The following is a 26,804-nucleotide window of genomic DNA, read 5'->3' as shown; positions in this document are numbered from 1 at the left end:
TATTGTACCCCAAAATGGTACCATTGAAGTAAATGGGTGCGTGAAAATGGACAGCACACGGACGCCATGCGTTCTTCACGCAACCGTTGCTAAAGAGATGAGGACAAAAAAACACCTCCAGTTTATTTTGCTGACGTAAAAAACGCATGACATACGCGCATAATAAATGCAGACACGCACTGATGTCACAGAAGTGCAAAGTTTTTTTTATGCGCGCAAAACGGACACGTTCGAGTGAATAAGGTCTTAGGGTGTGTTAACACTTTTTTTAGGTGTATTTCTGCCGGGAAAAACACTAGCAAAAAGCCTACAAAAAGTTTCCCATTCAATGGGAAATACACTGTGCTGTTCACATGAGGTCTACTTTTACGCAGCTGAATTAAATTTTGGAGCTGATTTTCCATTGACGCTATGAAAAACGCCTCAAAAGAACCTTCAAATGAAAAAAGCTTCATTTTCAGCTGCAAAAAACGCCTTGAAATCAGAGGCTGTTTTTCCTTGATAACAGCTCTGTAATTTTCAGCCACTTCTTTTTTTTTTTTTTTAATGTGTGATGTGATCGCAACTTGGGTCACGTTACGCCTTGATCTCCATGCAGGTTCAAATCGATAGGTAGGACGAGCTGCTCGGAGAAGTAACAGATACACTGAGACGTTTCTCAAGGTAAAATACTTCTAATTTATTGAACTACAACGTTCATACTTATAGCATCAGACGAACAAAGAACATTCCATAACATATGAGTCATCTGTATATTGTAGCCTTACAGCTTCCTTTCCCATACAAGCTCATTGGTGGAGCACCAGGTATTCCCTTATGTTTCCTTTATGCTTAGGGGGTGGTCAAGTGATTGACCACCATCTGTTTGCAATTTCAAGGGACGGCAGAGCATCTGCAAACTATTTCTTCTCTTAACCTTTCTAAAATACCTTTATATTGTAATACATGTTCTCCTTTATAACATTTCACTCCTTATGGTCCCAAATACATTATATATGTATATTTATACCATAACAATCCCTCTTTTTGTGATTTTACCAACACCTAAATTCCAATGCTACTTCTATCTCCGGATAGCAAGGCTTCGATCCATTTCTTCACTTGATTCACACAGGTATGTAGGTGGGGTAATCTCACAACATTCTTTCATCATAATGTATAGGCCTCTGATTGAATGCTTCCCTTATTTTACAAAATGCATAACAATTAAAACGTGTAAGCAGTACAAATAATATCATTAAACAAATCTATGGTTGGAAAAGCACATGTAATATTTTAGTAGCTGTAGGTGAGAATCCTGTAAAAACGTCATACCAGTGATGGGCACTAGCATCTTTAATTGCTGATGACAAATGTATCACTTCCCTAGCTGCTATTGTAGCCAATATTTTCACCCTACTTAGAGTTACATTATGGGCTTGGATTAGTTTTTCAACTTCTCCTGATCGTTGTAACACCTTTTTCAATTCGTCTAAAGATCAACTAAAATTTCCATAGGGCAAAGGTTCAGGTACCCATATAGTGGACATTATTTCTTCTAAAGTAGGCAGGAACACTATAGTTTGGTTCCCCCAAGTCAAATGCGTCACATTGTATAGACATCTGGAAAATGGTCCTGTGAGTTTAAACTGGCTAAGGGTCTGCTTGTTGTTAGTTATTAAGCATACATGCTGTGGACCTACTTCAATATAAACCTGTAGGTTAGCTCCTGGGATTATAGTGAGTGCGCATACATTATCCTGGTGCTGCATTAGACAGGGTTCATATATCCCTGACTGTTGATTACATACATATCCTTGCTCTGTTAACTGGCACAAATCTATATTCCTTGTCTTATTTTGAGAATCTATGTGTGTTCCTTTCATTTCCGGCATCCAATATTGTCCTAATAATGTCACCGGATCAATCATTACCATTGGCATAACAATAAATTTGCATAATAGAGTAGGATTTTTCACATTAAATGCTATTAGTCTTCCTGCACACCATTTAGGTGTACACTCAGTATACTCAGGCTGTAACAATAACCACGTATCATTTCTCTTTCCTATGGGCAGAATGTCTGTCCATTGCCTAACATGACTACTAAACAATTTATTCTTAAAATTATTCATCTGTTCTTGTTGCCACATCGTTTTAAGCGTACATACTGTCCAATTTACAAAAGTTGATACATTCTGTAATGTTCTATATTCGGTTAGCATACTTTCATTAAAAACATTTAGAAACAGTTCATCTATAGCTAACCCTTTTTGCTGTAAGTCAAAGGTAGTAGGTAACCATGACGCACCTATCCTTAATGCAGTAGATGTGTCATCTCCCACTGAGTTTAATTTGTTCATAACTGTTTCTAACTGTATACCATTCAATACTCCTAATCCCGTTCCTACCCCTCCTAATAGCGTGTCATACCATTCTCTTTTTTGTCTATGACAGCTGGGGGATTCAGGGAAGGAAATATTGAAGTGTACATTCTTTTTCTGCTGTTGGGTTACAGCGCTCTTACAAGTGTGTGGGATTCTTTCCAGACTTTGTACTGTTATATGTGGCTTAAAACTATCTCTTAAAATTGTTATCAAGAATACAAAATATATTCTATTTCTTATTTCGCTATTATTCATACATAATATCATCCCATCAGTTTCTTTTATTACAATCGTAGAGTTGAGCCTCTCCTTGTTGCATCTTTCATAAGTCTTATTTATCATTTCGTTTCTATTTTTACTGGTTGTATATTTCTGTAGATACTGTAAATCTGGTTCATAACAACAAAGCAACAGCCCCGGCGTCTCTTCTTGTATGCTAATGTTGGCTGTTTTGTCTATGTGAAGGTACACAGTCCCTCCATGTGGTCCTTTTTTCCAAGTCCCTTCGGTTGTAGTCACATTTGTAGTATAACACGGGGCATTGGCCTTACAGGTGTAGTTACCCTGCTTTCTATCCACTGTGGCATTCGCCCACCCTGTCCTGAACTGTTCCAGTGATTCTGTACTGATTACGTGTACAGGAGTAGCAGTTCTGCCTTTTTGTATAAGAGCACACGCAACAACCGCCGCAACAACCGCAAAGATCTTCATTCTTCTGGCTGAAGAACCTTTTTACAATGACTGGCGTGAATCCAGCTTGCCTTTCCTTCGAGCTTCACTGAGGTGCTTGTTGTGAGTAGGACTTGAAACGGTCCGTCAAATCTTGGGTCTAGACTTTTCCTCACGTGTCTCTTAACGACCACCCAATCTCCCGGTTCTAACTTATGCGTCCCTTCAACTGAATCAGGATCTGGAATGGAAGCAAAGACTTGTGCATGCACCTTGGTCAATTGTTTGTTCAGCGTTGATACATAATCTGTTAGTCTACCATACTGCATTTGGAGCACCTGTGGAAAATAACATCCTAATCTGGGAGCCGATCCAAATAAGATCTCATGGGCTGAGACCTGTTCTTTTTGTTGGAGTTTATCTTACTGAGAACAAGGCTAATGGTAGACACTCGGTCCATGGTTTCCCGGTTTCTACCATTGCTTTTTGGATTTTCAATTTGAGAGTCCCATTTAGTCTCTCAACCTTCCCACTGCTCTGTGGATGGTATGGTGTATGTAGGGCTTGACTTATGCCTAGGGCTGACAACACATAGTTCATGATTTCACCCGTAAAATGAGTTCCTCTGTCGCTCTCGATCACCTCTGGAACTCCATATCTGCACACCACCTCGTTGATCAGTTTCTTTGCTGTGGCTACGGCTGTAGCTTTGGTTACTGGAAATGCTTCTGGCCATCCTGAAAAGAGATCAATACAAACAAGCACATACTCATAGGTACCGACTTTTGGTAATTGAATATAGTCTATCTGTAGTCTCTGGAATGGGTAAATTGGCTTTGGGGTGTGTTTTTGTGGCACTTCAACTGTTCTCCCCACGTTATTGGTGGCACATACCATACACCCTTGTACAAACTTACTCGCTACAGTGCTAAACCCTGGAGCATACCAGGTTTTGTTAACCAAGTCCATCATTGCTGTTTTTGACTGGTGTTTCTGTCCATGCGTTACCTGTGCCATCATAGGGAACATTGTTTGTGGCAGACACAGCTTATTTTGTTGTTGCCATAGTCCATCCGCTGTCAGGGTAGCTCCCTGATTCTGCCATCTAGTTATTTCTTCTTTGGATATTTGGTTTTGCAGATTTTGTAGTATTGTGGGGCTGATGTTGACCACGGAGTCTTCAGGATGTTGGTACATCATAACTGTTACTGGACCTACTGGCTTTAAGGCTGCTGCTTTTGCGGCTTGGTCTGCCAAAGCATTTCCTTTTGTCTCTGGTGAACTCACCTTAGTGTGAGCTTTAATTTTTACTACTGCTACTTCTGTGGGTAACATCAGGGTCTCCATCAAGTATTTTACAAAGTCTGCATTCTTTACAAGTGTACCTGCAGAGGTCAAAAACTGTCTAGCCTTCCATATAGGGCCATAGTCATGTGCAATGCCAAAAGCATATCGAGAGTCCGTGTATATATTTGCTGTCTTTCCTTCTGCATGTTGGCATGCTGCTGCCAGGGCCTTAAGCTCCGCTTCTTGTGCTGAGCGGGACGCTGGTAAGGAGGCTGCTTCTAGGACTACATCTTCGGTGGTTACTGCATATCCTGTAAGAAAAGATCCTTTTACAAAATACCTTGAACCATCCACAAAGAGTATTAGGTCTGGGTTTTGGAGTGGGGTATCTTTTACATGTGCAAACCCCACTGTTTCCTGGGCCATAAGGGCCATACAATCATGTTCATCAGTTTCAGGCAAAAATTGTGACCATACTTTACCTACGTCTTCTCCCCCTTGCTCCAAAGGCAGTAAGGTAGCTGGGTTCAATGTAGTACAGCGGTGTAAAGTAACCTGCTCAGGAAGAAGTGCACAGGTTAATCTCAAATGTCTTGCTGTTGACAAGTGCTTCGGCTGTACTTGAGTAAGAATAGCAGTAATATCATGTGGTGCAAAAACTTGGACTGGAAATGCCAGGACCAAATCTGAGGCCTTCTTTAACATTGAATTTACAGCAATGATAGCTCTCACACATGATGGGGAACCTCGGGCCACAGGGTCTAGTCTAGCTGAATAATATGCTACCGGGCGCTGCTGTGGTCCATGACTTTGTGTGAGAACTGCAGTGGCATGCCCATTTTGTTCAGTACAGTACAACCTGAAGGGTTTGTCATAGTCTGGAGTACCAAGGGCTGGAGCTGTTTGTACTAGGGATGCACGGTGCATCGAAACTTCGATACTGTGCATCCCTAAACGGTTCGATACCGCTATTTCCTGTATTTCGATACTGAGCTGCGCAGCCGTACAGCTCAGTATAGTAATACATGAATGTATGGGAGCGCGGCTGCGGCTGTGTAATTCAGCCACAGCCCCGCTCCTGAGTCATGACATGTGCGCGGGGTCAGGATGATGCGATGCGGCCAGCGCTGCACTAATGAGCGGCGGCACTGAAGACAGAACATGGCGGGCGCACTGCAAAACACCCCCATGTTCTGTCCTCGGTGCCTGAACTGCCGCTCATTAGTGCAGCGCCGGCCGCATCTCCTCATGCTGACCGCGCGCGCACTTCCTGTCAGGAGCGGGGCAATGGCTGTATTGCACAGCCGCAGCCCCGCTCTATAACGGTGGAGATCAGAGAAACCTCTCATCTCCGCCGCTATTCCCCTGAATGCTGCCATCACAGCTGACTGCAGCATTCAGGGGAAAGTGAGCAGGGGGGATGCCCCTGGATCGCGTCACAGGGAATTCCTGTGACGCGATCGAGGGCCATACCATATATGGGCAGACAGCCCAGGGTCTATTGACGGACCCCAGGGCTGTCTTACCATATTTCATGTTGTTAGGACATACCCAAGTATGTCCTAACAACTGCCTGTGTGCTATCTGTCCACAGGCTAATGTACTGGCGTATATCTGATATATGTCAGTACATTAAAGTTTAAAAATAAAGTAAAAACAAAGTATTGTTAAAATTTAAAAAAAATACACACACATTCACCTTTTTTACAATAAACATTAAAATAAGTCTCAATACATAAAATCGACACATTCAGTAATGGCGCGCACAACAATTTTTTTTGCATCATTTATGATGTGTACGCTGTAAAAAAATGAAATAAACACGGCTTTCATTCACTTATTAATGTGAGGCACGAGGTGCGACGAATTTAACCTCCATGTTCCTCACATTAATAGTAATTAACCCCATCATGTACCTCGCACATTAACCCATTATGACTGAGAAACATGATGGGATTAATTACTATTAATGTGAGGCGCGTTCAAAATTCATCACACGTCGCGCCTCACATCAGAAAACTGAAGATTTTTCTTTTTTATTACTGTTGGCAAAAGTATCGAAATTGGTATCGAAATCGCAATACTAAACGAAGTATCGGTATCGAAGTCCAAATTCTGGTATCGTGACATCCCTAGTTTGTACTACTAATTTAAGGCTATGAAAATTCTCTTCAGCTTCTGGGGTGAGTCCGAATGGCTGACTTTTTAGGCAATCATACAGGGGCTGCATGAGGATCAATGCTGATCTGGTCCAGGGCCTGCAATAGGATACAAGACCCAGGAATGTCCTGAGGGTGTTTAATGACGTGGGCAATGGCAATAGAGTAATGGCTTGAACCCTATCAGGAGTAAGGTGTCGTGTGCCTTGAGCCACACAATGTCCCAAAAATACCACTTGTGTGCAACAAAACTGTAACTTGTCTTTTGATGCTTTGCAGCCATGGTTAGCTAGGAACGTGAGGAGTGACACAGAAGCCTCTGCGCACTCTTGTTGGGAGGGACAGCAAAGGAGTAGATCATCAACATACTGTAATAATACTATTTCCTCGGGAGGCACCCATTCTGCAAGTACCGACTGCATTGCGGCCGTATAGGTACTTGGAGAGTTATGTGCTCCCTGGGGCAAAACAGTCCATGCATACTGTTTTCCCTCATGTGTGAAAGCAAAAAGATACTGACTATCTGGGTGCAATGGGACTGAGAAGAAGGCATTTGCCAGATCCACCACCGTGAAATGCGAAGATGCTGCTGGGATCTGAGCCAATAATACATGGGGATTTGGCACTATCGGTGTGTTAAAAACTGTTGCCGCATTTACTGCCCTCAGGTCTTGGACCATCCTATATTTTGCAGGTTGGCCTTTTTCTGATTTCTTTTTAACAGGGTATAAGGGAGTGTTACATGGGGACACTATTTCCCTTAGTACTCCTGCTTGTAGGAAGTCCCTGATGCTACTGGTTATAGCATCTGATTGGGCTTGGCTGAGGGGGTATTGTTTCTTTTGAGGTAGTCGATGATTGGGTTTCAGTTTGACCTCTATCGGGGGTACTGGCAGTATGCCTACATCTGTAGGACTTTTTGACCACAACTTGTGTGGTACATATTTCAAACATTGTTCTTGCTCTGTGGGAGTATATGCTTGGACGTATGCTTGCGTAGAGGTACTCCATGGATTGGTGTCACAAGCCGCTACCAAACACAACTCCTCCTCATTCAGCTGGCCACATAGTTTTACCGTCCCATCCGGCAAATACTCGATGGTGGCCTGTAATTTTTGTAACAGGTCAGCACCAAGCAAGCAAGCAAGCCGGAGTAGTATCACAAGTGACCAACCTAGTAACGAGCGAGCTGTGTGGTCCAAATTGGAGTGTGACAGGTTTACTTATTTGATTTTTCACCACAACTCCTCCCACACCCACACATTCTTGATAATCTGGGGACAACATCTCGGAAGGAAGTAATTGGGTTTTGATGACAGTCATGGCTGCTCCCGTATCTATAAGGAAGGGTATGGAGCGACCTCCGTTTATCTTTAACGGGACCGTAGGAGCGGGACCTAAGGAAACTACTTGTATCTGTGTTACTACCCCTTCCTCGGGATTGCCACTGTCCTATGCCTGATATGTTTGCATTTGTTGTGTCTGCGGAGGTGCCGTAGGCTGCGCGCCCTCCACTTGTGGGAACTGTCGTGGGCGTTTTGGACCTCTACAGTTCCTGGCTATGTGTCCTTGCTTCTGACAATTATAGCAAGTTATATCTTTCCGTAATGGCCTTTGTGCCTGTTCCTGTTGCTGGTACTGAGGCTGGTATACTCCAGCACCAACAACTTGTTTCTTTCTTTGTCCTTGTGCTTTTTGACCCTGCTCTATACCTTGTGCTATTTTTAACAGGTCTCCTGGGGCCAAACTTCGGTACTCGGGTCTAGCTACTAACAATGCGTCTTTTATGTGTCGTTTTAGCCCGTCTACAAAACAGTTTGTCAGTAGTCTAGTATCTAGTTGGTTGTCTCTTCTGTATCCCATATTTTTCCAGCTTGTCTGGAGTCTAGCGTAAAATTTCTCCACTGTTTCACTTCCATCTTGCGTATGGTCTGTTAGGTTAAGTCCTAGCTCTGCCCATTCTTTCAATTGATCCACCATGTTCTGCCCCGATGGCTCTGTCTGAGCCCAATTCCCTCCTACCGGGGGATCCAAATCATCCATGACTGTAGAGCTATAGATTCCCATTTTGGTATGTATGAGCTGCACTAAGTCTTCCCATGTTGCTGAATACATTTTCTGAATTTGTTCTATATATCTCCAAAAAGGGACAGGCTCTGTCTCCGGGTCGGGGGCTTTCTGAACTAAAGTCAACGCATCCCTAGGGTTCCATGGCTTATATTTATGTTCCTTATCTTTATTAAAATTCTTGTCAGCTTCAGTCGCAAACAGGTCTGTCAACACTTGTAACCTTTTTCCCACGTTTTCTAATGCTTGCGTCGTATCTTTTGACTCGTGAAGCTTCCTTGCTGCTTCTGCCTGATCCATATTACGCTGATGTCTTTCCCTTTCCTCTTTCTCTTCTGCCTCCTCTTTTTCCCTTTTCTCTCTATACGCTCTAGTTTCTACTCTTTCATCCGTTGAGCCCTCGGCTCCTCCTGTTACTGGGGTTATTCCTGCCAACACTACAGGGGCCAACCCTATTGTTTGTTTATATGGTTCTGGTACTTGTTGAGGTGAGGGGGCAAAGGGGTTTGTGCTACTCATTTTTGGTACCACTGGATATATCCCTAGGGGATTTTGCCCTCCTGGTCTTGCTGCCCCACATGCAAAACAAGTATCCCTCCATGCTTGATTCTGCTGACAACACACTCTACACGTCCATCCCCCTGGTCCCTGCGTCCTGACTACCCCATACCCCGGTGGGCTACTTGCTTTTTCCTTTCCTTGTTTACCACCTTCATTATAACAAGTGTAGTAAAACTTATCTTTACATTCTGTTTCCCTGAAACCTCCTCGTACTACTTCTTCTGACACTTTTCTCCATGCTTCTGCTTTCCCCTGTAACTTTTTATCTTTCAACCATCCACGTTTTGTGTCACAACATTCATTCCATTTTTCCAGATCTAATCTTCCCGCTTTTCCCATTCCACATGCCTTCATTAACTGGTTCGTTCCTTTTGTCACATCCTTTCCCTCTCTTTCCGCCACTACCTGTTTGGCTGTCAGTCCTTGTGGGTGCTCATCTCGTAATAGGGACACCAAGTTCCCCATTGTTGCCTAGTTATAAGTGGTCGCCTATGGGCAGATCCTAAGTTATGTAGGGGGTAATTTTCCTGATAGGTGAATTCCTTTCTCACCTATTTGAGACAGTTACTTATCCCCTCGAAACTTCTTTTTAACCTTCTACTCTGGCCAGAGAATTAAATTCCTTTTATAACTAGCTTACTTTCTTCGTCTGAGACACCACTCGAGTACGTGCCCTCGGCACCATAAGAGTAATATGACAAATATTCCTAATCCAAATAACAAGGCAAACGTAAAATCAAGCTGTTCATTTGACATGCCGGTTTATCGGACTGCAGAAAATTCTGGAATTTTGAGCTGAAAATCGGCGCATGATAATCCCCGCAAGTACTCCTCCAATCGTGTACACACGTTCTCGGTATTTTGACGGATTATCGGACTGCACAAAATTTTCGATTTCCGGGCTAAAATTTAGCCTATCATAATCCCCGTAGTCACCTGAAGCATGTACACATGTTTCTGGTAATTTGCCGGATTATCGGAATTTTTTCCCAAAAACAATTTCCTTATTCTAAAATGCATTTGTGACACAAAACTGGGTTTCTACAACATTCATACAAATACTGCCATAGAGATCAGGCACTTTATCCTGAGGGTAGGATTTATTTTAGACTTGACCAGATTTTTACACTAAAAATACCCTCATGTGGCCCCTCTATTCCTCAGGAGTACTACCGGGAAGGTGACCTACCAGACAGGAAGGTGCAGAGCAGAGTTTGTAAGAATTAAGTCTTCTTACCTTGCTGCAGCAGTGGTCTGCCCGTTCCTTCGTCCGGGAGGTCGCCACTCTAGTCCCGGGAGATCCCCTGGGTGGGGTGCCGTCCTTCTGGTCAAGTCTTTGTTCGGGCGCCAATTTCTGTGATCGCAACTTGGGTCACATTACGCCTTGATCTCCATGCAGGTTCAAATCGATAGGTAGGACGAGCTGCTCGGAGAAGTAACAGATACACTGAGACGTTTCTCAAGGTAAAATACTTCTAATTTATTGAACTACAACGTTCATACTTATAGCATCAGACGAACAAAGAACATTCCATAACATATGAGTCATCTGTATATTCTAGCCTTACAGCTTCCTTTCCCATAAAAGCCCATTGGTGGAGCACCAGGTATTCCCTTATGTTTCCTTTATGCTTAGGGGGGTGGTCAAGTGATTGACCACCATCTGTTTGCAATTTCAAGGGACGGCAGAGCATCTGCAAACTATTTCTTCTCTTAACCTTTCTAAAATACCTTTATATTGTAATACATGTTCTCCTTTATAACATTTCACTCCTTATGGTCCCAAATACATTATATATGTATATTTATACCATAACAGTGAACATACCCGAACAGGACAGTGGGGAAAAAAAAATGGCCATTAACCCCTTAAGGGACACAGCCTGTTTTGGCCTTACAGCCAATTTTTTCAAATCTGACGTGTCACTTGATGTGGTAATAACTCTGGAATGCTTTTACCTATCCAAGCGATTCTGACACAATGTACTTTGTTACATACATTCAGTATTTAATTGTGAAAAACACCAAAATTTGGCGAAAAATTAGCATTTTCTAAATTTAAATGTATCTGCTTGTAAGACAGATAGTAATACCACACAAAATTGTTGCTAATTAACATCCCCCATATGTCTACTTTAGATTGGCATCGTTTTTTTGAACATTCTTTTTTTTTTTTTTCTAGGACGTTACAAGGCTTAGAACTTTAGCAGCAATTTCTCACATTTTAAAGAAAATATCAAAAGGCTATTTTTACAGGGGCCAGTTCAGTTGTGAAGTGACTTTTAGGGTCTTATATATTAGAAACCCCCAATAAGTCACCCCATTTTAAAAACTTCACCCCTCAAAGTATTCAAAACAGCATTTAGAAAGTTTCTTAACCCTTTAGACGTTTCACGGAAATTAAAGCAAAGTAGAGGTGAAATTCACAAATTTCATATTTTTTTGCAGAAATTCATTTTTAATCTATTTTTTTTGTAACATATAAGATTTTACCAGAGAAACGCAACTCAATATTTATTGCCCAGATTCTGCAGTTTTTAGAAATATCCCACATGTGGCCCTAGCATGCTTATAGACTGAAGCACCAGCCTCAGAAGCAAAGGAGCACCTAGAGGATTTTGGGGCCTCCTTTTTATTAGAAAATATTTTAGGCACCATGTCCGGTTTGAAGGGCTCTTGCGGTGCCAAAACATTGGAAATCCCCCAAAAGTGACCCCATTTTGGAAACTACACCCCTTGAAGAAATTCTCCAGGGGTATAGTGAGCATTCTGACCACGCAGGTTTTTTGCAGAAATGGTTGGAAGTAGGCAGTGAAAATGAAAATCTACATTCTTTCCAAAAAAATGTAGGTTTAGCTAATTTTTTCTAATTTCCACAAGGATTAAAGGAGAAAAAGCACTGCAACATTTGTAAAGCAATTTCTCGAGTAAAACAATACCCCACATGTGGTCATAAACGGCTGTTTCGACACACGGCAGGGCTTAGAAGGGAAAGAGCGCCATTTGGCTTTTGGAGCTCAAATTTAGCAGGAATGGTTTGCGGAGGCCACATCGTATTTGCAAAGCCACTGAGGGACCAAAACAGCGAAAACGCCAAAAAGTTAATCCATTTAGGAAACTACACCCCTTGAAGAATCCATCTAGTTGTGTAGAGAGCATTTTGACCCCACAGGGGTTTCATAGATTGTATTAGAATTGGGCAGTGAAAATAAAAAAAATCCTTTTTTTCCAACAAGACCTAGCGTTGGCTCAAAATTTTTCATTTTCTCAACAAATAAAGGAAAATAAGAACCCCAACATTTGTAAAGCAATTTCTCCCAAGTACGGCAATACCCCATATGTGGTCAATAACTTCTGTTTGGGCACAGAGTAGGGCTCTGAAGGGAAGGAGCGCCATTTGCTTTTGGAGTACAGATTTTGCTGGATTGGTTTCTGGGCACTATGTCACATTTACAAAGTCCGTGAGGGACCAAAACAGTAGATTTCCCCCCCCCCCCAGAAGTGACACCATTTTAGAAACCACACCCCTCAAGGTATTCACCCAGGGGTGTAGTGAACATATTAACCCCGCAGGTGATTGCAACATCGAGTGCACACCAATTTCTGCCAGAGTGAAAATGGGATTTTTTCCATAGATGTGCCAATAGTTACATAGTTTGTACGGTTGAAAAAAAAAAAGAAGAAACCTGTCCATCAAGTTCAACCAAGGAATGGGAAAGGAGAAGTAAAAAATTTCTACACATAGGAGCTAATACTTTTTTGTTCTAGGAAATGATCTAAGACTTTTTTAAAGCAATCCACTGTCCCTGCTGTGACCAGCTCCTGCGGTGACTATTTCATAGATTCACCGTTCTCACAGTAAAGGTTGAACCTTTTTTTTCCAGACGGAGGGAGTGCCCCCTTGTTTTTTGAGGGGGTTTTACATGGAACAGGATTTCACCACATTTTTTGTATGTGCCATTCATATAGTTATATAGGTTAATCATGTCCCCCCTTAGTCGTCTTTTTTCAAGACTAAATAGGTTTAGTTCTTTTAATCTTTCCTCATAACTTAGATTCTCCATGCCCCTTATTAGCTTCGTTGCTCTTCTTTGTATTTTTTCCAACTCCAGGGCATCCTTTCTACGAACTGGAGCCCAGAACTGAACTGCATATTCTAGATGAGGCCTCACTAATGCTTTGTAAAGTGGTAATATTATAAAGAATGGCAAAAGTTCCAGTTTTTTTTTCCCAGTACCCCACTAAAAAAGTTAATAAAAAGTTAATCAATAAATTATATGTAGCCCAAAATGGTGCTATTAAAAAACACAATTTGTCCCGCAAAAAAAAAAGTCCTTATACAGTTATGCCGATGGAAAAATAAAAAAGTTATAGCTCTTTGAATGCGACGATGGAACTACTTAAAAAATTGCTCTGTCGTTAAAGTTTAAAATACCTTCGGTATTAAGGGGTTAATAACGCGCACCTTGCAGGAGTAGTTGGTTTTTGTTATTTCTTACTCGTTTACAACAATAGAAGGTAATAGTTTTTTTTTTTGTGATCTCTCTTTCTGATAAATGACACCTACTGAAATTTTGCGTACTTCCATGTAATCCATATTTATTTTTAATTTAATTTTCTAGGTTTCTCGATTCCTTAGATCAGACTGAAGGTTCTCTAGCTCATCCCTATGAGGAAATGGAAGCTCAGCTGCCCTCCAAACTGATAGAAGAACTACATGGGCTGAGCTTGTACATTGGAGGTTTTAGGGATCTTCCAAACCACGTTCTTGGAGCTTTTTCTATTCAACATCATGGCAAGGTTTGTGTGGCATGTCTTCAGACGAGGCCAGGATTGATGCTGTGTTTTAGTAGCAATGCGGCCACTTTATTCTAGTGATCGGTCATGCTCCCACTTATTAGAAAGTCATGGCGTATCCCAAGCGTTGATATTCTATTATTATTATCTCAGCTGGTGTGGTGTAAACATACTTTTATTTTTTTTCTTACTGGAGATCGCAAAATGTGGGAGTAGTAGTATAGTTCAAAGATGGACAAGACCCGGTCTGCATGCTGACTAGAAAGCTGGCCTAGGTGACCGGGTTTATTCCCAGCCCTACATGCATTTTTTTAGGTGAGTAGAGTACTATCCACTGCTGAATACATGGAACTGTGTAGCCTCTAACAGCATCTAGCTACATCCTTTCCAGTGTAGACCGTCCTGGCATACCAGGCTGTCAGATGAAGACCGCAGTGTGCTCTTCCTGCACCAATCTCTGTTAACTGAGGTTGATGCATAAAATAAAAGCTACATATGCTAGGACTACTTTTGGTGGATGAACGAGGCAAGTCACTGCTGTGACTACTGTGGGAGTGAAGGGCAGTAAAAGGCTGTACTATGGGGAGGAGGACACGAAGGTAGGTGCATCCGGGTTGTATTAACTTAGTCTAAAGCTGCTTTCACGCTGCCGCAATACAGGCACATTTTAGTATCCGTATAATAGCTGCATTACTTAGACCTCCTGCTGTTCTGCTGAACCGGACTCGTATCACCATAGGTTACTTGGATCATTCATACAATATGTTAACGAGACAAAATGCATCTTTGTGTTGAGGGGTTATTTTAGTAAACATGCGTGCTCTTTATTTTTCTAGATCCTACCAGCTTCCTGGCATCTGCTTCATCTTCACCTGGATATACATTGGTCTATCTTGGAAATTCTGCAGATTTTGGGAGAGAAGATACAAGGTATTCATTTTATTTGTTCTGTTAGTTCATGTTTATTCTATTTGTGCATATTGTCATGTGTTAGAAATAGGACACTGTTTTCTGTATTTCATAATGTTAAGTGTATCTATCATTTTAAAAAAAAAACTTTGGAGAGGTGAGGTTAACAGTGTTCAGACTGCATTTTCTATGTATTATGAAAAATTCCAACTGGAGCCGAGGGGCGCAGCATTCAGTCAAGCACTTCTGCCCCTTTGTCCTAGTGATGGGTAGGAAGGGTCTCACCACCCTGGTGTCAAAGATAAAAAAAATCTAGACTGTTTGGTGCCTTAATGGCCAAGCAATGTTTTTTTTTTCTTTTCCGTTTGTTCATCATCGCATTTCAAAAGCCTTAGCGCGTTTTATCTTCCTGTAGACATAGACGTGTGAAAGATTGTGTTTGTTTGTTTTTTGCGTGACAAGTTGTATTTCTTAATGGCACCATTTTGGGGTACATACAATTTTTTGATTTAAAGTTTATTGACTTTTTTTTGCACGGTAATGGAAAAAACACGAAGTTCTGCAATTCTTTTTTGCATTTAAATTATACAGTGGTTTACGGTTTGGTATAAATAACTTTATTTTGCAGGTTGTTAAAATTATAACGATACCAAATTTATATTATATTGTTTTTGTTTTACTAATTTTGGACAATAGAAACCCTTTTTTTTTTTTTTTTTTAACGATTTGTTTTTATGGCGCTATATTCTAAGAGCCAGAATTTTTTTGCTGACATAGCTGTATCAGGGCTTATTTTTTGCCGGACGACTTGCAGTTTTTGTTGGTACCATTTTGGGGTACATATGACTTTTTGATTGATTTTTCTTTCATTTTCCGGAAGGCAGGATAAACAGAAAAAAGGAATTCTGGCATTGTTTGTTTTTTTTTTTTATTATATTTTTTACGGCGTTCACTGTGCGAGTTAAATATCAGAATAGTTTGGGTCATTACGGACACAGCGATACAAATTGTATAGCTGTTTTTTTATATAATATGTTTTCCCTTGAGTTGAGTCCATCACAGAATTGTATCCACTGGTAGTAAATAATGAGTGTTCCTACTGAATCGCAACAAGCGGAGATCTTAAACCGTGAGGAATTAAAGGCCGTTTCCAGGCAAATTAAAGTTTTTGCTCTTTCAATATGTAAATTGGCATTACATGAAAACCGATGCTGTGGCGGTCAGATGCGCCATTCTACCGTTATCGGCATCAGTCAGTGGAAACCCCCCAAAAGTCACCCCATTTTGAAAACTACACCCCTCAAGGAATTTATATGAGTTGTAGTTTCTATCGACACCATTTAAACTGCCATTTAATGTACTGGGAAACTAAAAAATAACATTCTTTGCAGCCTGAAATTGGAAAAACCTGAGATTCCTGCATTTGTTTTTATTTATTTTTTCTAGTTTTTACGACTTTCGCTGTGCGATTAAAAACGGCAACTTGAATTTTTTTCTGCGACTCAATATGGTTACGGCAATACCAAATTTTTACACCGTATTTTTCGGACTATAAGATGCACCCAGGTTTTAGACAACCGAAAATAGGAGAAAAAAATAATTTTATTATTTTTACAAAGAAAAAACTATTTGTTAGAAAAAATTTATTTGTTCTGTTTCACCACATAACTTTTTATATTTTTTCATCGTTTGAGCGGTGTGAGGGCTTATTTTTTGCGGGACGTGCTGTCGTTTTTATTGGCAGAATTTTTTGGTACTTATGATTTATTTTTTTTAATCCTTTTTTTATTTAATTTGTTTTTAGCACTAAGGTGACTAAAAAACAAAGATTCTCGGATTTTACATTTCATTTTTATTTTTTACACCATTCACCGTGCTAGTTTGGACTTTTACGGACGCAGCGATACCAATTTTTTGAAAAGCCTTTTTACATTGTGCTTTGGGAGAAATGGGAAAAGGATTTTTTGTTTTTTGAGCTTTTAATATTTTTTTTACACTCCTGAAAATGTAACTAACTACTTTTTTTTTTTTTTTTTTTTTTTTTTTTACACATTTTATTAGTTGCCCTATGGGACTTGAACTTGATACTAATGTATTGCAGTATATTGTAATTTTTACAGGTTGCTGTAACAGCGCGATGTTTGTTCCTGTCCGTTAGTCCCGGGTGTCAGCTGTAATACACAGCTGACCCCCGCAACATATGGCGCGAGCTCAGCATGAGCCTGCTCCATACATCACCCACCGCACCACGACGTGCTATTAAGTCGTGGTGCGTGAAGGGGGCAATGTGCAGCAGATGGTGCAGGGTGAAAAGTGCAATTTTCCTCTGAAGTGTGCTAAAATGGCATATCTGTTGTGCCACTGAAGACAAATACCTCATAAAATATTAATCTGGTTCTCCCTGGTATGGCTATGCTGTATATGTGGACGTAAACTGCTGTTTGGGCACGCTGTAGGGTTCAGAAGGGAGGGAGCAACATTTGGCTTTTGGAGCGCAGATTTAGCTTGGTAGTTGTTCTGTTTGGGGTTTTACTGGTGTTTCAGTTTATAATGTGGGGGCATATGTAGGCTGTGCGGAGTACATCAGGGTATATGTAAACTGTGTGTAGTACATCAGGGCATAATAAGAGGGTATAATAATGCGGTAAATAAATAATAATCTACCGATGTGTGGCCAGTGTCGCACTGATAAATGGCGCCCAATCTTATCTGCTTTAGGAATGCTCTGAACATTTTGCATCGCCATATTTGAGAGCCAGAACTTTTAATTTTTTTTTCTCCAATGGAGCTGTGTGAGGGCTTATTTGTTGCGGGACAATCTGTAGTTTCCATTGCTACAATTTTGCAGCTGCGGTTAACTGTTAGAGTGGACGTAACTGCACGCCCAGGTGCGCGAAGTTACTACTCATCTGGACATGCATTTACGCCAAGATGCGGGGAGGAGTTAACCCCTAGGCGCACCACGACGCAACTGTACGGCCATGTGGCCAGTGTCTTAAGGCACAGGGACATACAGTTACTGCGTGGTTCCCGGTGCACACTGTCGGCGACAGTGTGCACCAGGAACCGGGAGGCCAGCTGTCCCTGACAGCTGACACTCCACTGTATGCCGATCAGCGGCTTATTTCCGCTGATTCTGGCAATTAACCCTTTAATTGTGGTGATCGACTGCAATCACCGCATTCAGGGGTTTCTAGCACATCGGCAGACCTCACAATGAAATCGTGAGGTTTGCAGATGGCTAGCATGGCGACCGGAGGCCAAGTAATCCGTGTCTGCCATGTACGGAAGCCTATCAGGACCAGCCTCCTGATAGACTGCCTGTCAGAGTGACAGGACGTCACTGCCGTTCGCGATGTACACTGTCGATGACCGTGTCTGTGACAGTTTGCATCGGGAACCGGGAGGTCTGCTGTCCCCGACAGCTAACACTCCACTGTTGCCGATCAGCGGCTCATTGCCGCTGATTTAGGCAATTAACCCATTACATGCAGGTCTCGATTGCGATCTCCGTATGTAGGGGCTTTGTAGCACATCAGCAGCCCCTGCAATTGTGGGGGCTGCTGATGCTTGTGATGGCACCTGGGGGCCAGACAACGGCCTTCGGGTCTGCCATGTATGGCAGCCTATAAGGACCAGCCTCTGGCTGGTCTTCGTAGACTAACTGTCAAAGTGACTGTGACGTCACACTGACAGTTGGAATACATTACACTACCTAGGTAGTGTAATGTATTCTAGCAGCGATCAGAGCTGCTGGTAAAAAGAGTGTAAAAAGTAAAGAAAAAAGTAAAAAAAAAAAAAAGTTAATAAAAATGTTTTACTAAAGTGTAAAAATAAAAGATTTTTTTCTTCCTATAATAAGTCTCTTGTAGGGAAAAAAGAGACTGTTAAACAGTTCGCATTTGCCATCACCGCATTCGTAACGACCCAATCTACAAAACGATAATGTTGTTTTTACCGCACGGTGAACGCCGCAAAAAAGCAAACTAAAAACAATGCCAGAATCACTATTTTTTTGGTCACCACCCCTCCCAAAATATAGAATAAAAAGTCGCATGTACCCGAAAATAGTACCAATAAAAACTACAACCAGTCCCGCAAAAAACAAGCCCTTATACAGCTTTTTTGACTGGAAAATAAAAAAGTTACGGCTCTCAGAATATGGTGACACAGAAAATAAATTCTTTTATAAAGAAGTGATTTTATTGTGCAAACGCTGCAAAACATAAAAAAATCTATATACATATGGTATCGCCGTAATCGTACCGATCCGCAGAATAAAGTAAAATTGTCATTTATAGCGCATTATGAACGCCGTAAGAAATAAAGAATTTAAAACGCCAAAATCACTGTTTTTGGTCACCAAAGCTCTAAATAAAATGTAATAAAAAGTGATCAAAAAGTTGCATGTACCAAAAAATGGTACCAATAAAAACTACAGCTCGTTCTGCCAAAAATAAGCCCTCACACCGCTCAATTCATGGAAAAATAAAAAAGTTATGCCGTTTGGAAGGCGGGGAGTGAAAAACTAAAATGGAAAAGCAAAAAAGGATCAGTCTTGCAAAGGTTAATTAATTTCTATTAAAAAAATTAATTATTACCACATGTGGGGTATTGTCATACTCGGGAGAGATTGCGTTACAAATTTAGGGCGACTTTTTCTCCTTTATTTCTTGTGAAAATGAAAAAATTCAACATTTTAATGGTCAAAAATGTTTATATTCATTTTCATGGCCTAATTCTACTAAATTCTGCAAAAAACCTGTGTGGTATAAATGCTTACTATACCCCTAGAAAAATTCCTTGGGGGGTGTAGTTTCCCAAATGGGGTCACTTTTGGGGCATTTCCACTATTTTGTTCCCTCCAGGGCGTTGCAATCGCGACATGGCACTAAAAACCAATCCAGCAATTACTGCACTCCAAAATCCAAATGGCGCTCCCTCCCTTCTGAGCTCTGCTGTGGGTCCAAACAGCAGTTTATTACCACATATGGGGTATTTCCGTTATCGGGAGAAGATGCTTTACAAATGTTGGTGTGCATTTTCTTCTTTATTCCTTGTAAATATTAAAAATTTCTATGTTTTTTCAGAAAAAAAGTAGATTTTCATTTTCACAGACTAACTCCAATCAATATAGCAAATTACCTGTGGGATCAAAGTGCTAACTATACCCCTAGATAAATTCCTTGAGGGGTCTAGTTTCCAAAATGGGGTCATTTTTGGGCAGTTTCCACTGTTTTGGCACCACAAGACCTCTTCAAACCCGACATGGTGCCGAAAATATAATCTAATAATAAGCAGGCCCCAAAATCCACTAGGTGCTCTTTTTTGCTTCTGAGCCCGGTGTTTCGGTCCATTAGGGCACTAGGGCCACATGAGGGATATTCCTAAAAACTGCAGGACCTGGGCAATAAATATTGAGTTGTATTTCTCTGGTAAAACCTTCTGTGCTGCACAATTTTTTTTTATTACAAATGAATTTCGGCAAAAAAAGAGAAATTTTGTACATTTCCCCTCTACTTTGTCCGCCTAAAGGGTTAAGAAACTTTCTGAATGCTGTCTTGAATACTTTAAGGGGTGTCGTTTTTAAAATGGGGTGATTTTTTTTGGGGGGTATTCTAATATATAAGGGACTCAAAGCCACTTCAGAACTAAACTGGTCCCTGTAAAAATGGCCTTTTGAATTTTTCTTGAAAATGTGAGAAATTGCTGCTAAAGTTCTAAGCCTTGTAACGTCCTAGAAAAATAAAAGGATGTTCAAAGAACGATGCAAATATAAAGTAGACATATGGGAAATGTTAACTAGTGACTATTTTGTGTGGTATTACTATCTGTTTTACAAGCAGATACATTTAAATTTCGAAAAATGCACATTTTTGCAAATTTTCTCTACATTTTGGTGTTTTTCACGAATACATTTTTAATTAATCGACCACATTTTTCCACTATCATAAAGTACAATATGTCACGAGAAAACACTCAGAATCGATTTGGATAGGTAAAAGCAGTTATTACCACATAAAGTGACACATGTCAGATTTGAAAAAATCTGCTGTGCCACAAGGCCAAAACAGGCTGCGTCCTAAAGGGGTTAAGGTAAGTAACACCGACTTACATATTAAAGCCCTTTAACCCCTTAATGACCGCCGATAAGCCTTTTCACAGCGGTCATTAGTGGGCTTTATTCTACAGCGCCGCCATTCCACGGCGCTGGATCAAAATAAATCTCCCTGCTCTCAGCTGACAGATGGGGCTGAGGGCTGGGGGCGTCCCTGCTCGACCGGGTGAGATCGATATGCGTATCGATCTCACCCGTTTAACCCTTCAGATGCGGTGCTCAATAGCGTTTACCGCATCTGAGTGGTTTTGGAGAGAGGGAGGGAGCTCCCTCTCTCTCCCACAGACACCCGGCGATAAGATCGCCGAGTGTCTGTGTCTCAGATGGCAGCCGGGGGCCTAATAAAGGCCTAATAAAGGCCCCCAGGTCTGCCTTTAGTGAATACCTGCTAGGTCATGCCAGAGGCATGTCCTAGCAGATGCCTGTCCGTTTTAAACGGACAGGCAGTAATACACTGTAATACAAAAGTATTGCAGTGTATTATAATAGCGATCGGATGATCGCATATTAAAGTCCCCTAGTGGGACTAGTATAAAAGTAAAAAAAAGTTGAATGAAGTTAATAAAACCCACTTTTTCCCCTTACAAAATGCTTTACTATTAAAAAAACACAATAAAGCAAAAAAGTTACACATATTTGGTATCGCCGCGTCCGTAACGACCCCGACTATAAAACTGTTGCATTATTTAACCCGCACGGTGAACGCCGTGAAAAATAAAATAAACAATGGAATAATGGCTGTTTTCTGTTAATCCTGTAAATAAAAAGTGATCAAAAAGTTGCATCTACTCTCAAATGGTACCAATAAAAACTACAAGTTGTCCCGCAAAAAAAAAAGCCCTCATACAACTGCATTGGCGGAACAATAAAATAGTTATGACTCTTCAAATATTGAGACGCATGAAAAAATAATTTTGAAAAAAGTGTTTTTACTGTGTAAAAGTAGTAAAACATACAAAATCTATACAAATTTGGTATCTTTGCAATCGTAACAACCCGTTGAATAAAGTTGTGGTGTTATTTATACCACACTAAACAACGTAGATTTAGGGCGCAAAAAAAGAGTGGTGAAATATCAGGTTTTCTTCTATTCCCCCCCCCCCCCCCCCCCCCAAAAAAAAGTTAATGAATAAATTATATGTACCCCAAAATGGTGCTATTAAAAAGTACAACTTGTCCCGCAAAAAAACAAGACCTTATACAGCTAGGTCGATGCAAGAATAAAAAAAGTTATAGCTCTTGGAATGCGACGGTGGAAAAACGTAAAAAAGTGCTTGGTCATTAGGGCCCAGAATGCAAGCAGTGGGAAGGGGTTAATGAAAGTATAATAGAAAATTGTGCAACGTTTCCTTATACAAGTAAATAACATTAATTTGCTAAAACCGGACAACCCCTTTAACTGGTTAAGGACTAGGCTGTTTTACAGCTAAATGACCAGAGCAATTTTCACAATTTTGCTATGCGCTTCTTTAGATGACTATAACTCTGCAGGTGAATAAACTTCATCTTTGAATTTTACACTCTTTTTAAAGGACAGATAGGGCTTTGTTTTAGTGGTATTTGTCAGTATATATCATTTTTATTTATTTCCCTAAAGTGGGCAAAATTGGAAAAAAATGCAAGAATTTAGCAATTGCGTCAGTTTATGCTAGCATTTTTCACACACGGTATGGACCACAGACAAAATTCATCTCCTTTCACATTCTTCCACTAATCCCGTGCATGGGGATACCAAATATGTGTGCCTTATTCACTGTGCGGGCATGTGCCAGGGCTTGGCATAAAAGGAGGCTTTTTGGCCTTTTCGGTCCAGGAATTTTGACTTTATAGCCGCATACTGTTTTCTTGGGGGCGTAATGGTGCTGAAACATTAGAAACACCCCATAAATGACTTCATTCACACAAGTAGACCCCACAAGGTTTTCTTCAAGGGGTTTATCATATTTTTAGACAGTCCAGTTTTCTTCTGAAAGTTTCTTGAATAAGATGGATCAAAATAAAATTAGCAATTTTTTAGCAAATGCGTCAGTTTATCCCAGCATTTTTCACACACGACATAGACCACGGCCAAAATTCATCTCCTTTCACATTCTTCCACATCTCCTGTGCATGGGGATACCAAATATGTGTGCCTTATTTATCACACAGAGAAGTAGGAGGGCGGACGATAGAAGAAGCTTATTTCACAAATCGCTTTTTTTCAAAGCTGGTTTTACAAAACTCAACAGAGTTTCTATAACACTTCCAAAATATCTGCTCTTGAAGCAGAAATCCCAAAATATTCATCTAGGGGTATAATGGGAATTTATTTATTTGGGTTTTCTAAAATAAGAAATTGCAGGTTTATGCAAATGGAGCTATTCAGCAGATGAACTTTAGAAAATATGCAAACATGACATCCACTCCCTCACCCTTGGAGTAAAATCAGGGGGAAAATAAAAAAGTAATGTAGGGCAAATATATTTTCAACAAATTAACTAAAATCTAATAATGCAGAACAGTGTGGTATTTTTTAAAACATGGCTCAATGCACAGGCCTGTTTGCGAGGGACATGAGGGACAGAAATATCGGGAATCTTTGCGGTGCCCGTCTTTTCTGCACTTTTTTTCTGGGGGTTGCTTCTGGTTGGTGTTGGGGGAATCCGACTGATGAAGTGTCTTTCAGTCAGTCGCGTGACATCCTCAGACTGGGGGCATTCTCGGGTGTCCTGAACATCAAAAATGAGGCCTTCAATAATTTTCTCCTGGAAATCCAGGTATGTGTCTCTGCCTCTGTTTTTTTTGTAGAGCACAAATGAATTGTGGATTGCCACCTGTAACAGATAAATGGCCACTTTTTTGTACCAGGTTTTTGTTTTTCGCTTTACTAAATAGGGCTGTAAAACCTGGTCGCTTAAATCCACTCCCCCCCCCCCCCCCATGTACTTGTTATATTCGGACACGCTCACTGGTTTGTGCTTGTCCGATGTTGCCCCTCTTTCCCTCACTGCCACTGTTCCTGCGGTATGAATCGTGCTTAGCACATACACGTCTTTGGGGCATGGTACCACATGCCCCAGTCCTTGCAGCATGCAAATGCCTAAACAGGGGCACACTGGAATAAAAATTGTCGCAGTACAGGTGGTACCCCTTGTGAAGCAGAGGCTGCATTATCTCCCACACAATTTTGCTGCTGGTGGAAAGATCAGGGGGGCATCCAGGAACATTTATTGAGCGGTCCCGCCCTTCATAAATCCTGAAGGCGGTGGTATATCCTGACCCGCTTTCGCACAGTTTATAAAGCTTAACGCCATATCTTGCCCTTTTGGAAGGTAGATATTGGCGAAAGCTAAGTCTGCCATGAAAGTTGAGGAGGGATTCGTCCACACTTACATTCTGCTCAGGGGTGTAGAGTTGCAGAAATAAATTATTCAGGAAATTTATTAGCGGTCTTATTTTGAACAACCGATCCCGGTTTGCATTGGTACTTGGGGGGGCCTGTGCGTTGTCGTTGAAGTGGAGGAACCTCATTATTGTCTCATAACGAGACCTGGGCATTACTGCAGAATATACTGGGGTGGCTTGGGCGGGTCTTGTTGACCAGTAAGACCTAATGGAGGGCTTTTTGACAATACCCATATTTAGGGTGAGCCCCAAAAAAATTTTTAATTCCTGCAAATTGGTGGGCGTCCAATCTCTGGCATGGGTGGGTGAAGGTTTCTGCCTTATATATTGAGTGGCATATAAATTTGTTTCGTGGACAATCTGATTTAGGATGTCGTCCATTATAAATAAATGGAAGTAATCCATTTGGACAAAATTTGTATTGTCCACGGTTATGCCAGGAGTGGCAGTAAATCCGTGGATTCGAGGCCCAAAAGATGGGACAGGTGCCCATACAAGAGCCTGGACTGGAGGGACCAGGCTGTCCCGTGCTACAGCGCTACTTGGCCCTGCGCTTTCATGTTCTGCAGTTCCAACTGCATCAGGGACAACGTCCCCTGAAGATGAACCTGAAGTGACGCTATCATCGTCACTGCCCAAAACAGGTTCCATCTCTGACACCATCTCTGATGCGGTCTCCGACTCAGACCACAGCATGGCGTATGCATCCTCGGCGCTAAACAACTTCCTCGCCATAACATCACTAACACTAACTAAACAAATTATTATTTTATTTTTTTTATAAAACACAAACTAACTGCTATATATATCTACACTACCGCTAACAAAAAAATAAACCGCTATTGCTATATATATATTATATATATATATGTGGATATATATATAATTATATACTGCCTATTCTAATAGAATAAAAGAAAGAAAGGTAGATAGATAGAAAAAAAGATAGATGGATAGATTGTATAGATAGATAGATTTCTATCTATACAGACAATGTTTTCTAGTGTAACTGTATTTTTTTGTAACTGTAATCTTCTGGCAGCAATTCTCTCGAGTCTCTTCTTCTCCTCAAACTGAAACTATGTTTGAGGAGAAGAAAAGAGGCTGGAGATTTACTGCCAGAAAAGTCAAAATAAAACAAATGTGGTCGCTGTGATAGGTTTTCTCAGGGACCATCAGATTGGTCCCTGATACTCTGCCCAGTGCCCAGAGCTGTTGGTAACAGCGTGGGCACAGGGCTGTGTGCACGCGATCGCGTGCACACTGTTTTATATGCAGAAATGCATGTGATCGCTGTGATTGGTTGTCACAGCGATCACATGTTCAGGGGCCAGAAGATTGGCCCCTGACATTCTGCCCAGTGCCCATGGCTGTTAGCAACAGCCAGGGCATAGAGCTGTGTGCACGCGATCGCGCGTGCACAGTCTCTGAAGTGCCGCCATAATTAGTCTATACGGCGGACTTCAGAGACCCTGACCACTGGCCGTATAAATACAGACAGCGGTCGGGAACCTGTTAAGGACCTGATCTAACTGAATGCAGTGACCAGGCAGCTACACGCCAGACTACATACTGCAGACAATGTTTAACCGCAACCTTTTTATAAGCTGTCTGCTCAGTGTATTCAGAAAATGTGTTCTGTTTTGTGTAGGCTGTACACAAGCAACTAAACATAAAATATTTTTAAAATTCCAGACTTTTTTTTTTTTTTTTTTTTTGTGCAGCTCTTTCACTCACGCTTTATTGTCAGATATACGCTTTGACGCTTTTTCAGTCCATTTTGTTTACTTTAAGTTTTTGTGTCTTACAATGTGTTATTTTCCTTTTACATAGGTCAAATTGTTTATGCTCATGAATATATAAATCTGGTTGGAGAAAACTTAACAAATGTGAGCTTATTTGAATTGCACTGTGAGAACCTCTTGTGTAGTCTTCTTTCTCTGGCTTCGACTAAATATTCCAAGGTACTTTTCTAAAAAAAATAAAAAAAAATATTTGTTAGATTATTTTTTTTAAGATGTCTCATTATTATTGCAAGCAAATAAATGAATAGCTGTTGGCAAAACTATTTCAAATAGTGTAACCATCCAGAGAAAAAGAGCAAGCCCAAACAGTCTGTTTTCAATAATCCAAAATTAAATTCTCTCTGGCTTCGATAGTAGATGAAAGGCAGCATAGTCACTTCCAGTAAATGTACCTCACCACCCTTGTTTCAACAGGGGGGAAACGAGGTGCAGGTAAGATATCTAGCGAGTTTCAAATATTTCACCGTGTACTCGCATACAGAATATTTTTACAAGGATAGTAACTGCATGTAGATTCCAGTTCCATGTTAGATAGTAATTAAAAGTAGATTCCCGAGACACCTACGATTTCAAACAGAAAGGAACATTTTTGTTTTCTCCATACTTCTGAAGGCTACAATTCACAAGCGCTTATAGTTATTAAACACGTGGCACGTTGATCCTCTGACCGACCCTGAGTCGC

At 40.9% G+C, this 26,804-nt stretch overlaps 1 protein-coding gene across 1 annotated transcript in view; it reads left to right on the top strand.

The window, feature by feature from the left end:
• Positions 1-26,804, top strand: part of MMS22L (MMS22 like, DNA repair protein) — a 147,899-nt gene that overhangs the window by 32,044 nt on the left and 89,051 nt on the right. Inside the window, exons 5-7 of the mRNA XM_075862188.1 lie at positions 13,732-13,909; positions 14,743-14,836; positions 26,151-26,281. Of these exons, the coding sequence (XP_075718303.1) occupies positions 13,732-13,909; positions 14,743-14,836; positions 26,151-26,281 (403 nt within the window). The remainder of the gene's footprint in view (positions 1-13,731; positions 13,910-14,742; positions 14,837-26,150; positions 26,282-26,804) is intronic.

This window comes from Rhinoderma darwinii, chromosome 4, assembly GCF_050947455.1.
Source record: "Rhinoderma darwinii isolate aRhiDar2 chromosome 4, aRhiDar2.hap1, whole genome shotgun sequence".
NCBI classification, from domain to species: domain Eukaryota; kingdom Metazoa; phylum Chordata; class Amphibia; order Anura; family Rhinodermatidae; genus Rhinoderma; species Rhinoderma darwinii.
Note: the sequence above shows the minus strand (reverse complement) of the source record. Positions and strands in the feature narration are given on the sequence as shown.